The sequence below is a fragment of the Neodiprion lecontei genome, chromosome 1 (assembly GCF_021901455.1).
Source record: "Neodiprion lecontei isolate iyNeoLeco1 chromosome 1, iyNeoLeco1.1, whole genome shotgun sequence".
NCBI lineage: Eukaryota > Metazoa > Arthropoda > Insecta > Hymenoptera > Diprionidae > Neodiprion > Neodiprion lecontei.
Window position 1 is genome coordinate 29347672 of NC_060260.1, and position 14770 is coordinate 29362441.

Sequence of the window (14770 nt, forward strand, 5' to 3'; positions counted from 1 at the left end):
TTTCGTCAACTCGTCTCGACCTCCAGGCAACGATTGTCATAGAACGCAACTGCGTTCCTCACATTTTATGCGAGAATTGCTGAGATTACGAGTGTAAAGACTCCAGGAAACCACGAGGTTGAAATTTGTAACGTTATCGCAACGAAACATTGTGGAAACATTGTTGTTTTCGTAATTTTACAATGATTTTGAAGGAATTAAAATTTCTAAATGAATGCGTTTCGTTTTATTACGGTTTACTAAATTTCAGACAATTCCAAAATCGTGAAACAGCGGTTTTTCCTCAGCATGAATCGTTACGACAAAGTTACTACCTCCGATATGATAAGAAACTAGTTAACTCTGTATACGTATAAGTCGTTTCAGATGATTAGCCCCCTATCACCGGATATGTTATACATGCCCCCGGATGATTTTGCTGCATTTCATTCGAGTGCATACAGAGTTATTATTAGTCGATGAACTGCAGCGGCACGCAATTGCACACCGGTTTGGTAACTGCGCAAATATCGACACGGAGATAGGAATTTTATTTCAATAATAAACAGGCGATTTATTGGCGGATTTAATTCCTGACGTTAAGCATTGACCGTTAAACGATGTCAAGTAAATTTATCAGCTTTGCAATCAAACGATTCGATCCTAGTATTCTTATCTTGTATTGTAAATTACGCCAGTCAATTCGCTGAATTTTAGACATTCTAATTGCCGGCAAGGTCCTAATCATTTCGGTCAACTGCACAGAATCTCGTTAATGCAGAGAAAGTATTCACTTCGCTTCACGTATTCCTTATGTCAACACAGTTCGTCAAACTTTAAGTTGCAAGTTCACCTCTGAGATTTTACGCTAACTGACAAACTTATTCTAAATAATCTTTATAAATTCGGGCGCAAATGATAATCATTTCTCAATCATTTCAGCACGGTACGCTTAATCGTTCATTAATTATTGATTTTGAAACATTTAGACAAGCTCTGATGCCTCGCAAGGTGAACGATGAGCAAAAAAAAAAAAAAATATACGTCATGACTGATCTTTACGTTATACGTGCATAAATATAGATTATAGAGAGAACAAATTTTTCATAACAACATAATTCGTGGGGCAGGCAAATATTTATAAGAAAAAGGAATCTATTCGTTGCATATTTTTAAATCATTTAAGTAAATAGATACAATTTTTCATTTTTTTTTTTTTTGTCTAACCGGTCGTTAGAATATCAATTAGCTTCCTGTACACGGATATGAGGCATTTGGGGCTGTATTAATTTGGATAACAATCGGTGGATCTTTTCGCCCACACAGATATACAGCACCGAAGGAATTCAACTTCCTGCATGACTGTTACAAGGTGCTTTTTTCACCTTGAAAGCGTTATTTAATAGCCCGCCTTCGTTATATGGCCATTGAATTTTCAAAGGACCAATTGCGAAGAAGCGTGACGGCGTGTAAAATTTCAAAAAAAAAATCGCAAGCCGTCGCGAAGTAACGTTGCAATATCCGTAATCGATTGCATTGGGTAAAATATACACAGCTTTATGCATGAATTTTCGTCAATTTTTTCCTCCTGCGTATGTCACATAACACGAGTACATAAGATGATCGAGGCATCGTCCGTCCGCGCATCGGCTTCGTAACGAACGTTCTTTTCGACAAACCGAAAGTGCACGCGCAACTTTCTACACACGTAGGTATACAATAATAAATTTCTCCTCGATAGCGAGTTTTGCTTTTTTATAAGATTTTAGCTCTCGCACACAGCCGGAGTTGAATATTTGTCGTGACGGTAGCGAATCGATAATTAACCGAAACTAGACTGAATTCAGCTGAAATGGCTCGATTGTATTTTCATGAAGGAAGCGAAAAAGTGTTACCAAAGCCAACGCTCAAACGGTATCCAAATTAATCAAGGCAACCGCATATATTTTGACCAGTGTAAATAATTCATAAAAACCATCCGCGCGTCGCGTGCGTATAATTTAATTTCTGTTAATTTATTTTCTGTATACTTACCTACACATTCAATATTCATGCGGAGGCTTTAAAAAATTGCATGATGCGCATGCGTAAATCGTCTGATCTTCCATGCTTGGCGTCAACTCTCGGCGTCTAACCGGTCGGTCCTGCGTCACGTCATTTCCGACGATTATTGCACACCACACCCTGAGAGTCGACGCTTGATTGGAAGGGAAACTAAAGAAAAAAGATGCAATTGCAAAGTAAAAGTCCCAAAACACCCGGACGTTTTATTTGCAGGCTAATTCAATTTCTTTCCTGAAATTTACATCAAACCCAAAGATCACGATCCATAGCACAACGATATATCAAACGGAAATCTTATTGTCCTAAATTAAAAGTTCATATTGAATTATAATTACTTTATGAGATTGAAATAATAATGAAAAAGTCGTCGGATAAACTTATCAAACATCAACTGGAACTTTGTGACGTAAATTGATGTTACGATTGATGTAACTAATAATAAAAAACTCTGTTAACGATACTTCATAACTTTAAAAAAATTTATAAAAGTGAAAAATTAACTGAGCGCGATCTTCCACATAACGTGGAACGCTAATCTTTTGACGGAATCTTTCTTTTGACCCAAACAAACGTTTAGGGACTGCCACGATGGAAAATAGCAAATAATTTTTTTCTGAAACACTCTATTATATATATATCCTCCAATATTACGTCATCAGTACATTCGGGAACCGCTATCGTAAAAAGACCGATCAAACCTGCGAGTTTCTTTTACCGCTTGTGCTCGTGCATAATTACCGAGCGCGTGAAACATTTTTGCTCACGCACGGATTATCCGCAAAACTCTCGTGTAAATCATAAAAATTTCCACTCAAGTTACACAATCACTTTGCTCGTGCAATATTGCAGACTTTGAACGTATACGGATGTGAGTTACACAGTTACATTGCATACGTGGTCTTCCATCTTTCTACGTATTGGAACGAGTACCGCGAAAATAATTTATACCCATTTTCACATTAACCCAGAAAAGAATTCGGTATGTAACGAAATTTTTCCACACTACCTCTGTTCGATTTGACGTTATAATACAACTCGCCTAAAAACAGCGGGTAAATTCAGGGCCGCACTCTCCTCGAAAAGATTAAAAACAGCATTTCGATGATGAACAAATTTTTTAAAGGGGCGACGTTTGTGTTGTATCCATACCTGAATCGCAAGCCATGTTCAATGGCAAAATATAAATTGTTACTTCAGTGGAATGCAATGCCGTTGTTACTCGGCCTAAGCGTGTTGTAGAAAAAAAAAAAAAAAAGACAGAAGAACTATATGTCATTTGTATTACCGAAGTTGACCTTTATTCATGCGACAAACGGGGATAATAACATTCGGTTCGTGAAATTCGTTGGGAAAACGAGTATGTCGCTTTACATGTTGCGGAAGATATAGGAGCGCCAGAAATAGAGCCAACGTATAGGGAGTTCATGCGACGACCCGGTAGTTTTATCGACCTTTTGCATCGTGAAAAATTCAGTGGCGAATACTACAGTAATGAGCGGGGTATATCATGGATCGCAGTTGTGCATAGGAACGTATTAATTCCTAGTTTTCGCCAGTAATTTTTCCACGTCGCGAACTTGCAGATCTGCCAATAACTGGTCTAATTACGTCACTGTAATATTGCAGAAAAAAATAAAAAATGATATTTTTAAAAAATAATTAAAGTCCATCAGCGCTAATCATTAAAATTCTTCCGCGATAACATCTAAATATACCAAAGTTGTAAAAACTCGAGCAGGTAGAAATCATCGCTGGCACTACTCACTGCTGCGCAGTGTTCTCAACGAGCTCTCGACTCGACAGTTTTCAACGAAGGATTAAGCTTTGTGTCTTTCTAATACCAAGATCTGTTTGCCTGAATTTGTCCGCTATCGCTTCGAGGAAATCTGCTAGGAAATTTGACGACGTTCGAAGTTGTGGTCGTTCGCCGTCTCCGTAAATTGTCCCGTCTGCACGAGACATGCATAATGCATTTTACCTGTATAAAAGGCGTAGATTCGGGTGCCTACGGTGCAGAGAATGAATGAAAAGCGACTTGCGGGTCCGGCCCATTGACTCAGGTAACATCGCTGCATCGGGACGACTGATCACCTCGAGAAAACCAGTCGACGGAGACTTGAATGCGCCCGGATAGCCAATGAAGGATGGAATACGAGGAAAAAGAATACTGCAAAACCAGTCTGGTCATATTCACGATACGTCGCTAATATCTCAATGAAACTGGGCTTGGCGATAATCGTTAAATATATAGTTAAAAAATTTCATCGAAAAGTGAATGCGGTTTCTCAAGGTAGATCGCAAAAATTGTACCGAGTATACAAACGGCGATACAAACGCGACGGCAGATTCATCGTATTTTCACGGGACGGGCTTAAGCTCCATTCGTGGGCTTCTGGTTGGATAGAAGAGGAGAGAGAATGAGAGCCCGTATTCTCTTCAGTGATTCTCAAATTGTCGTTATCTTGTCCGAGCGAGTGTTCGCACTGCGTAGAAGATCGACGCCTCGATAGCCGATTGGGCTGAAGATCTCTTGATCAGCGACCGCTGCAGCGCTGCTATGGGTCGACGGAAACTTGAGAGGAAACCTATTAGCTGACCTCTGACAGTGAGCAGAAACAGCACGCAGAGTGCGCGGTGCGCATATCAACGAACCGTTGCATTGCCCTGAACAAGTAACGTGTCATCGTTGTGGCTGCACGTTGACAGTCCCAACTACTAGCGCCAATAATCGGGAACACACGCCATGGAAAGTATTGGAAATTGGCGTGAGCACCACTGAAAGAAAGAAACCGGCACCAACGGGCACCTCTCCTAGTTACGGTTATGACTGTGCCGTTGTGCGTTATAGACGAATAGAAGCCGTGGATTGCGGTGAAAGCAAAAAGTTTGTTAACCTGTGCGTAGAACGTGGTCTCGTCGTTTACTAGTATTCCGATCTAAGACCATCGCTCATTGGACATGCGAGTCGTAGCAAATTGCATGCCCCGTACAAGAGAACGAAATGGGCGAGGCGTCGGGCGTTTTATCGGCGAACGCGTGACGAAGCACGTGACGAGCAGAGAATATATTATTACACTTTTGAGCACGCTCGCTTCTACGTCCTTATACCACGAAGTTGAACACACCAGGAGGTTAAGAACCCGGTCTGGAGAATCGAACTTCCAACTTAGGCCGATCATGGATTCATTGAAATCTCGTCATGGTCTCGAGATTTTTCAATAGGAGGTGCAAGATATTTCTGCGTTTGATTGAAACTCCAAAGTATAACACACGTTCAGATGTATTCTACAATGTGGTTAATGTGGTCTTTCCACTATCACGACAATTCCGCGATTCCCGCAGGGTCGTATCAACTTCACAGATTCAATGTCTTCTGTCAACTCGGATTACAGGACAATCTAAGATTTTCGATGTTGAACGTAGAGTGGTATAAACGTAACCGAAATTCCATTACGTCGTATACCAGTTTTCAACAAACGTCGAACGCGTGTGAGTTCTGCGTTGAAATCGCGATACGACTTGTAGTTAAGCAACGGGATAACCAGCTTTCTAAAACTAGACCCAATGAGGCTTGCAATTGAATGGACTGAAGTTGAGGTGTCGTTGAAAAGACAAAGTAAACAAAAACTAAATTTTTCGACACGGTATTACTATCTTACGGTATCAGAACAGCATTGCCGAATTGGCATTCAATTCAACATGCCTGAATCGGACAGGAAAATGCAATATCGATCGTACCGTCATCCATTACTTAAACTATGCGAGGTGAAAGTTGAATAAAAGACTGGGTTGTATCGGGTCGCGAGTAGTGCAGGAATCTCTTACGTATATTCGGCTATCAGGTTTGTCGTCGTTACCTGTATCGAGCAACAGTCAAGTGTGCACGGATCGCAATTTGCCCACTCTGTGTCCGTGTGTGCACACGACATACTTGCGCAGGTTAATTAAACGCCCGAGGAGATGCCCCGCTGACTTCTTATTAGGATTGATAATAGCGCGAGCTCTTCGCCTGCGGGTTGAATTTCGTTCTCGATCTAAGTATATTGATCGATCCGTGGTGTAGATCCAATCGCGCAACCGGTTTGGCTCGGGATCGCGAACTCGGTCTGCTCTGGCGGATATCTACGTCATTCAGGAAAGTCTTATATTGTAACAAGTGACCGTGCCGACGATCGCTTGTCGATCATCGTGCCACGCATAAACGGTAAAAATGAAGCTGCTACGATGCGAAACCAGCGAGCTACGTCACTCGCGTCAAAGGTCAAGCTGATACATATGTACGAAAGCAATTTGAAATGATAAGTTACCTTCAGCCCGGATACTCGGTTTGTACAACTGTGAATTTTACTCCACCGATATACCTGTAAGATGAGTAAACGCGATAGACAAAACATAAGCGAATTGCTTTTAGCGGCGATATAAAGGTTCGGAAACACTAGAAACACTCTCCACGCACGCTGGAACGCGGATAACCATTACCGTGGCAAATTAATGACATCGCGCGATGTCTATAACCTGTTGTTAGGATATTTACCGTGCACGTCATTTTCAAAATGTAGCTTTACGTAATAAGTCAGTTTTCGCGAGCGCACGTCAAGCGATATTCTGTGTGCAGCGGTACGTTGGAGTAATTTCGGCGCGATTTGTTGCTTCGTAATAAGAACGTCGTAACTGCACGCAGGCCGCTTACGTACAGCTACTTACAATGCAGTGTGTATAATGTTGGAGAGCAAAGCTTCAGACAGCATCGTTCCAATTTGTTTATTCTTTGTGACGACTCTGCGCAACAACAGATGGAGCGAAACATGGACTGGCGGCACAGCAGGCAATATTTCTGCATTGATCTGCACGTAATACCCGCATGTTCAGACCATGTACGCGATGACGAACAAAACGATCATCGGAGTGACGACACGCGAGCGTGCTACGACAATTATTTTACGCTTATTGTGGTGTCTAATAAAAGAATTAAGAAGAATGCCGCAGATGGCGCATTTCGACCTGTTGATTAACCGCAGGTCTGTGTGTCCGTATAGCTATCCGCGAATAGAAACGAGGACATGTTTGCAGCCTTTTCATCGTTTCAAATCCATACGCGAAGAATACAAGCCGTGACAGAACATTTGCTGCACTGCGGTGTGCATCACATCCTGCTACGTATTCGGCTTGAAAATAATTAATTTATTACAACGGTACTCTGTGGATTATACATGTATGTACAGAGCATTCCGTGACATCTCGATCGAGATTCTAACGATAAGTCGATGTCACAGATTGGTTTTTACAATTTTCCGTATAAAAGTACACTAGAAAAAATGCAATTGCAATATTTGATCAGTTTTTCGACCCAGCATATGTGAAGTATAGTTTAAAACTTTGAAAAAAAACAAACTTTTTGACAACTGTTAGAAAATTAAGATTCCATAACTTCATAAAGGTAAATAAAAAAGTAAATGGAAAAATAAAAAAATTAATCATTATTACTGGATTGCATTTTTGACACGAGAATGAATGTAAAAAGCTCGTTAAAATACGCGCCGAAAAATGTCTCCGCAGACATATATTATAATGAACTTTTATGTTCATTCTTATATCAAAAATGCAATCCGGTAATAATCATTTTTTTTTTTCTTATTTGTCTTTCCACGTTATGAAACCTCCATCTTCCAATGATTTCTCAGAATTTATAAGAATTTAGAAAGTGGAATATTTTTTTTCAACTTTTCAAATCACACTTCAGATACGCTGCCGCACTGGGTCGAAAAATTGTGAACAAAATTGCGGTGACGCTTTTCGTCATCTAGTTTCGTACAAAAAATTATAAAACCAATCTGAGACATCGAATTAGAATCTTGATCGCGGTGTCATGGATTGAAGAAAATTGAACTGTGACCGCGTTCGTTTCTAACAACAATTTGTAACCTCCTTAGGAAGCGAGGCTACAGGTGCATCGGCCGACCCCAAAGAAGAGTATTGATTTTAGGGGTTGCACCCTCTTTAGATATCATGCCGGTGAAGAATTAGGTGGCACAAACCACGTTGGTACGAGAAAGAGAGTTACGTGTATTTCTCCTCTCCCTAATGCATCAAATCGCATATCACCAACAAGTTGAGAAGCACACTTTTCGCGCACGGGTTGAAAAAATCAATTTTCTTTATCGTATGTTTACGAGATAGTTTCTTTTCCTCTTTTTAACCGCGAGTTAAAAAAAAAAAGAAAAAAAAGGAAAAAGAAACGCTTGTCTGTTTGGAACTGTAAAAATTAATTACGAACGAATATTATAATTGCTCCGAGGAATGGTACAGTGACGTGTCAGGTTGGAAAAAAAACCTCACCCAATTTTTACGCCTTGACGTTTATGCCACGGAAAGTTTTCGGCAATTATTATACAACCTGCTTGCAAAGTACCGTGTCTTATATCTACCTGTGCGTACCGTACCTTCCATGAATTTTCAATTAACTCAACTACCCGCAGTTTCCGTCGGCTAATAATATCGCCAATCTAGCCGCGCCTGTAAATTGCATATCAGATTCCGCGTAAATGCTGACTGTTCTCTGCAGTATACCTACGTATGTATGTATATATGATAGTCAAAAAGTTTCTCCGCAGATTTATTTTAACTATCGATTGGAATAGTTTTTTTTTTTTTAATTTTCTTCCTCTTCATCTTTGTTTGCTTTACTCTATTCGTGCGTTAGGATGAAAATTATAATTGCACGTTTCCTTTGTCAGATAGTGAAGTCATTTAAGTAAAGTCTGAGTCAACTATTGATAAAAATTAGTTAGTTTTAAGAAAAAATCTTGCGATATATGAGTAACGTACCGTATCTTGTTACGAAATCCGCGTCACTAGACACGTATGTACATACATCAAATATCGCGTGATGCGTTTTTTATTATCCAACGATTCCGCTTCGAGGTGCGTAAAGAATCTCAATTACTGGACCTTGAAGGACTTTTATTGCACGTGTAGTAATATGACTCGTATTTTTTTTTTACAGTAGATTAGGAGAATTTCTCGTGGAACGAGTACATTCGTCAATTTCTTGCAATTACACACCGAATACTCATAAATCAGGCTGTATCATACATTAATTTCACGAACGTTATACAACGAATTCTTTGTCAAAATTGAATGAAAAATGGCGAAAAAAAAATAAAAAAAATAAAAAAAAATACGCAACTTAATCAGACAGGTTTGGTAGAAGTGAGGAGAAATTTCATGCAATAAGAGAAATCGGTCCAACAGGCGGACAATAAAATTCCTTCTTGCATACAGGGTGCCACTATACATGGTTAGTGACCGATTTCAGAAATACGTAATTTTATGAGAAGTTCCGATTTTACGTCGGTCTCACAACATGGCGTGCGACTCGCTTATTTTCGTACGAACCGGTACGTTATACCTGTGCAATATTATCACAAAGTCTCGAGGAAGATAACGAACATAACGAACCGTTGAAAACGGTAATCGAGATCGGTTCGCTAAATGTGCTAATACTTGTATTTTTTAAGTCACGAGGACGACGCTGACGTCCATTCATTCGAAATTTTTCACAATAATGGATCATACCGAAACGCGTTGCTGCCACGTTACCAGTACTCAAAGTACGTAAGTAATACGAGCGTTACAACTATCCTACACAATAGGCATTATTCGCGCTGCGAAATGAATTTTTAACAAAGGTCAAAATGACAATATGACAAAATGCACGTAACGTCAAGTATTTCAGTGGTGGAAACACGATGTAAACATTGCCTCGTGCGCAGGAATACCAAAGATGAAGGGAAGGGGAAATACGTGGCAGCGCTGAATCGCCGCTCTTTTATACTCGACGCATGTGTCGGTGATAGATGGTTTGGTAAAATAAAGCCCCGCGAGTCGCGAGTTTCGAAAGCTCGGCGACGAGGTGCAAAAATAATATAAATGAGAGGAGGCGTTGCGTGTACCGAGGTTGGAAATTAATGGGAACAAAAAGGGGAAGTAAGAAAGAAAAAAAGAAAGAAAAGCAATATAATCGGTGTGAGGACTGACCGTCTACAGTTGAGTATCCCCACTCGTTCATGCCGGCCATCGTGGGGAGGTTTAAGGGAAATTGAGGTCTGCGAAGTTGAGGTCCGAGTATAGCCTGCTCCCGGACGTCTTGTCCACTTGAACTCCCCTGTTTCTAGATCGAACTCGCGTCCAGCGTCTTCTTCTCGATCTCTAACAAGCGCCAAGGAAGCAGCAGCAGCAGCAGCAGCAGCAGCCGTTCACGTTAGTTCTCGTTCAAGGCTCGGGCCGATCGAATGATTCGAAAAAAAAGAATCGCGCCAACAGCGAGCGGGATGCCACAACCGACAAATAGATGAGAATTGACGAGGGAATTCAAACGAGTTATATTTAAACACGAAGAGGAAATTCCTCCGACTTTCTACCTTTCTTTGTTTGTTTATTTAATTTTTATACACGGGACACGTACGAGCGTGTCTCTTTGCGATGATTGTGCGGTTGATTGTAAGGCCGCGGCGAACGAACAACTTCAACTACCTACCGCACGCTTCGGGCTGATGCGTAAAACTGTTAAGCCGGCCGGCCTGGAGGGCGACTTATAACCCACGTGGTCACGTGACCGCGAGCAACGACTCAACGCGCATGCGTCGGTAAATATTTACACGTGCACCCGACACCCGCAACCCGCCGTGAGGATTCCCCGCGCCACGAGTCTCGAGTCTCACAATCGGCAGCGTAGGTTTCATGCTTGTCTTACCTGTCTCTCATCGCTGGCCGTCGGACGATCCCGACGATCAGAGAAATACTCGTCTGCACGCCGTTTTTCTCTTTAAATCGTTCCGAAGGTTCCGGAGTTTTTTCGGTAAAAGTTTTCCGAGGATTTCTTTCTTTTGAGAAATCGTCCCGTGATTTGACATTTTTCACGTTGTAAAAAATAAAAAATTGAAAAAAAATAAAAAAAAAAATACGATTTTTCATGTTACAACCCAACAAAACTTTAGTTTAGTTTAGTTGGGAAGCTGCCGCTGCTCATTGAACATTACTACGTACAGCAGCCGGTTAACGTCTATGGCGAACTTTGTGGAAGAAAAATTTCTTTAGACCATGCGGATGGTATTTTATCGCACAGCTGAGATTGCTCGTGAAAAAAATTATAAATAATTTTGAGCTGAAATTTTCTTTTCCCTCGTAGCGTTTCATGTGGTAAAAATTCCCTGGCAAATATATTTAGACACGTAATTTTCCCGCATGTTTCCACAGGTTTCATGGCTATCGTGTGTCAAAAAAAACAACGCAATTAACGGTCGAGATATCGTATAAACCGGATCAATTAGGGCGTCTGAAAGAATGTCAAAACGTTACATAGCGTATGTATCGAATTAGATAGTACAACGAACGGGATTTTCCACGTAGAGTTGAGAGAATTGTTGTATTCGTACTTCTCAGGATTGAAGGAGGATAAATAAATGACAATCACGTCGAAAGTATATTATTAAACATTACCCCGGAACTAAATCTTTCGCAAGGTTAAAAATCGTTTGTAAATATTGTATTCACGTGTTGCAAACAGAATTGAATAAAGCGATCGGTGCGTCAGCGTTATTGCACATGTGTGCTATAGTTCAACGACAACGTGCGATCGATTGCAATATTAATTAATCGATGAAAAGTTATTATGTCGTCATAAGGAAATGCAGACACCTCTACGCGTTACTAAACACAGTGGTTTTTTTAATTACTCATCAATTTAATCAAACGAAGTAGTTTACAAATAAAAAAGGTGACTACATATCAGAATTGATGAACAGTAACGGGACTGCAGCTGTATAAGTTAAATTTATACTTACAATTAGAATGAATTCTGATATTAATTTTTGTCGTAAAAGTATGTGAGAATCTTTTCAGGGCTTTAAACTGCATGAAACCTCTTACAGCGGTGAAAAATTTCCAAAATACACAACTTACATTGAGTCATTATAACTGTCTTGCTTGCTCAAGACAGGGACGAGTAATTATTGAAACTGTTTGAAAAAAGAAGATTGCAAATTGTTGTCTGTGGCTTGAAAATAACTGCAACTGAAATTGCATTGCCGCGTGGCTAATTCAGTGTGAATATCTTGTCTGGCAATAAGTTCTATCGATTATGCCATATTATACTATGCATGACACACTTGCATACTATTTGAACGTTACTTGCATGCATTACCATTTTCAAGCGCGAGCCAAGATATTTCTTCTGATTCCGCCGTACCCACACATTTTATTTTCTCTGCTGATCAGTTACACCCGTTTTGCGTATGGTTCACGAAAAATCGCTTATAAGCAACCTATTGTCCGAATATTTTCACTGCAGTAACTTTCTATCGAATAAAAGAATCGAGCCTTATACGTGTCGCAAAAATCCGCACAGACAGTTTCATTTTCTACTCTGCGGAGTGAATTTCCAGGGTACAGGCTGACTCGGGATTCAACGTATCGCAGCAGAAATAGAATTGTAATTTGTACCTAAGGTGCCATATACAGGTGATGTGCGTTCTGAACGATTTTAGCACATGAAAGCCTGCAAACACAAAATAAGTGTAGGTGCTCGTTACTCACCGACGCGGCTGTTGGTCGATGTAGTTATTCTGAAGTGGGCGTAATTAGCAGTCGTTTGGGTGAAACTCGTTTTAAAACAAAATTCAATACGCAACAACCATCGCGGAATTTATTAATTCCTGTGGGACGACGATCGAGGCGACGGACCGCGAAAACGCTGATCGTGGATCTGGATCGGTTTTCCACGACGAAGTGAGAACAAACAAATCGTACGACATCTAAATCTTAATATGAAAAATTACTATCGCCAAATGAATTGCACAATTCAAGACCCCCGGAGTGTTCCCAATTGACCTCGGTAACGTTACCACCAGGACTGGTTTTAAAAGGGTCAGCAGCGCACCTTAAGCACGTCTAACAAACGTTGTTTAACCCATGACATGAAGTTACTTCACTGAGTTTTAATATTTTCTTCAGGGTAAAATATCGTAACGTATCGAAAATTTGGTACAGAGTTCAGGGGAAGAAAATGTCCGCCCGCTCTTTAAAATCGCGTTCTCTGAAATATTTGTTTTAATGTTTCGCCATGTCCTGGTAACGAACCGGTGACGAAACTGTAATGACTGTTCCACGTATGCGATGATCGACAGTTTTAAATTGATTTTTAAAATCAACGTTCTTCTAATATCGGACCAAGATCGCGTAAGAAGGTCGCTAACCAGTCTAATAAATCTTTTTGGTGTTCAACGATGAGACGAAATCTTTAAAGCAAACAATTCTTATTTATTGCTCCTATTATCAACTTTAGGCAACACGGATTGGTACCTAGATTTGTGTAACTATTTTTACCCATCAGTTCTCGCTCTCGTTGCCAGCGAATCATCAAGCGCTGCTTTTTTTTCTTATTCTTTTGTTCTTTATCATTTTTTCGGTAGTTAAACATTTGGATAAATTTAGACGCACGATTACATATCTTCTTACAAGTATTTCGCAGTGCGATTTATACTGCAGAAACGTGCCGCCCGTACGTGGAATGAAAAATGTGCCAACCTAAAACACGTATTTATGAATCCAAGCGCGATAAGAATTGTAACATCGACGAGAAATTGTGCGATAACCCTAAACTTGACTGTGCACAATTGGTTACGCTTCAGGGTCTTTCACGTAAAGTTATTGCGCGTGACTTCAGCATGATATCTTGATTTAACGATACACTTGCTCGGAACGAAAAGACGAATAATGACTTTAAGATTGTCAGGGTGTTCAGCAATTAACGATAGAGCAAAAATTCAATTCAGGTCAGATTAACTGAAACGGAGACTCTCCAATGTCGCAGTGAATACTGAATATACTTATATTGCGATATTCACGCCAAAATCACGATCTAGAATATACGAATTTCAGAATCTAGTTTCAATGTAGGAAACGTGTTAATTAAATTAGCAAACTTTCAGCTGTTGTGACAAATTTTTTTGCTCAGAGTATATTAACACTAAGCTATACCGGTTCAGCAAATGACGACCGTTTGTCCGTTTGCGATTGATAACCGATAAAGTTTCACCAGCGATTAACTATCCCATCTTAATTGTATGAAAAATCTGACATGTATTATATAGTTGCAATTTACGCGATGGCCAAGTCAATAATATGCGAATCATTTTTTTACAAGTAATTCTATATAACATGTTTCACGAATAACATACAATGACTAAGAAATTTTCCACGCTAATTTAATTACAGGCTACCGCAAGTTCGATATAAATTTATGGTACATTATATGGATAGAATTTTGTAACGGAGACTTACGGGAAATGTTTTTTACTGCAAGAAAATGGTTTATTCCTAATTTTATTTAAAATTTTGACGATACGTCAAGCAAAAATTTAATCAGTTTCGGGTAGATGGCTCGACATAGACATAAATTAACTACACCACATACGCATCGCGGAATTTCTGCAAATTCAGTAGGTACACCGTTTTTCGTCAAATACTTTTATTAGCCTCCTCAAGTAGATAAGTGAACTCTGAACGTTGTGGAAGATTGAATGTAATTTTCGATTACGTAATTACCTGAGTATTAAATTACACATGTGTATATATATACATTGGCGAATTAGGAGTAATATATTATCGTATATAATTCTTTAATGCCTTTAACCGTACAATAATTAAACCGTATATTATATTTTGGTTT

At 39.8% G+C, this 14770-nt stretch overlaps 1 protein-coding gene across 2 annotated transcripts in view; it reads right to left on the minus strand.

The window, feature by feature from the left end:
• The window catches only part of LOC107220134 (carbonic anhydrase 2), a 31436-nt gene extending 20834 nt beyond the window's left edge, over positions 1–10602 (minus strand). For both annotated transcript variants that reach the window (XM_015658594.2, XM_046729925.1), the window contains exon 1: positions 10081–10602. In XM_015658594.2, the coding sequence (XP_015514080.1) occupies positions 10081–10120 (40 nt within the window). In that variant the 5' untranslated portion in view covers positions 10121–10602. The remainder of the gene's footprint in view (positions 1–10080) is intronic.
• Positions 10603–14770: the final 4168 nt, after the last annotated feature.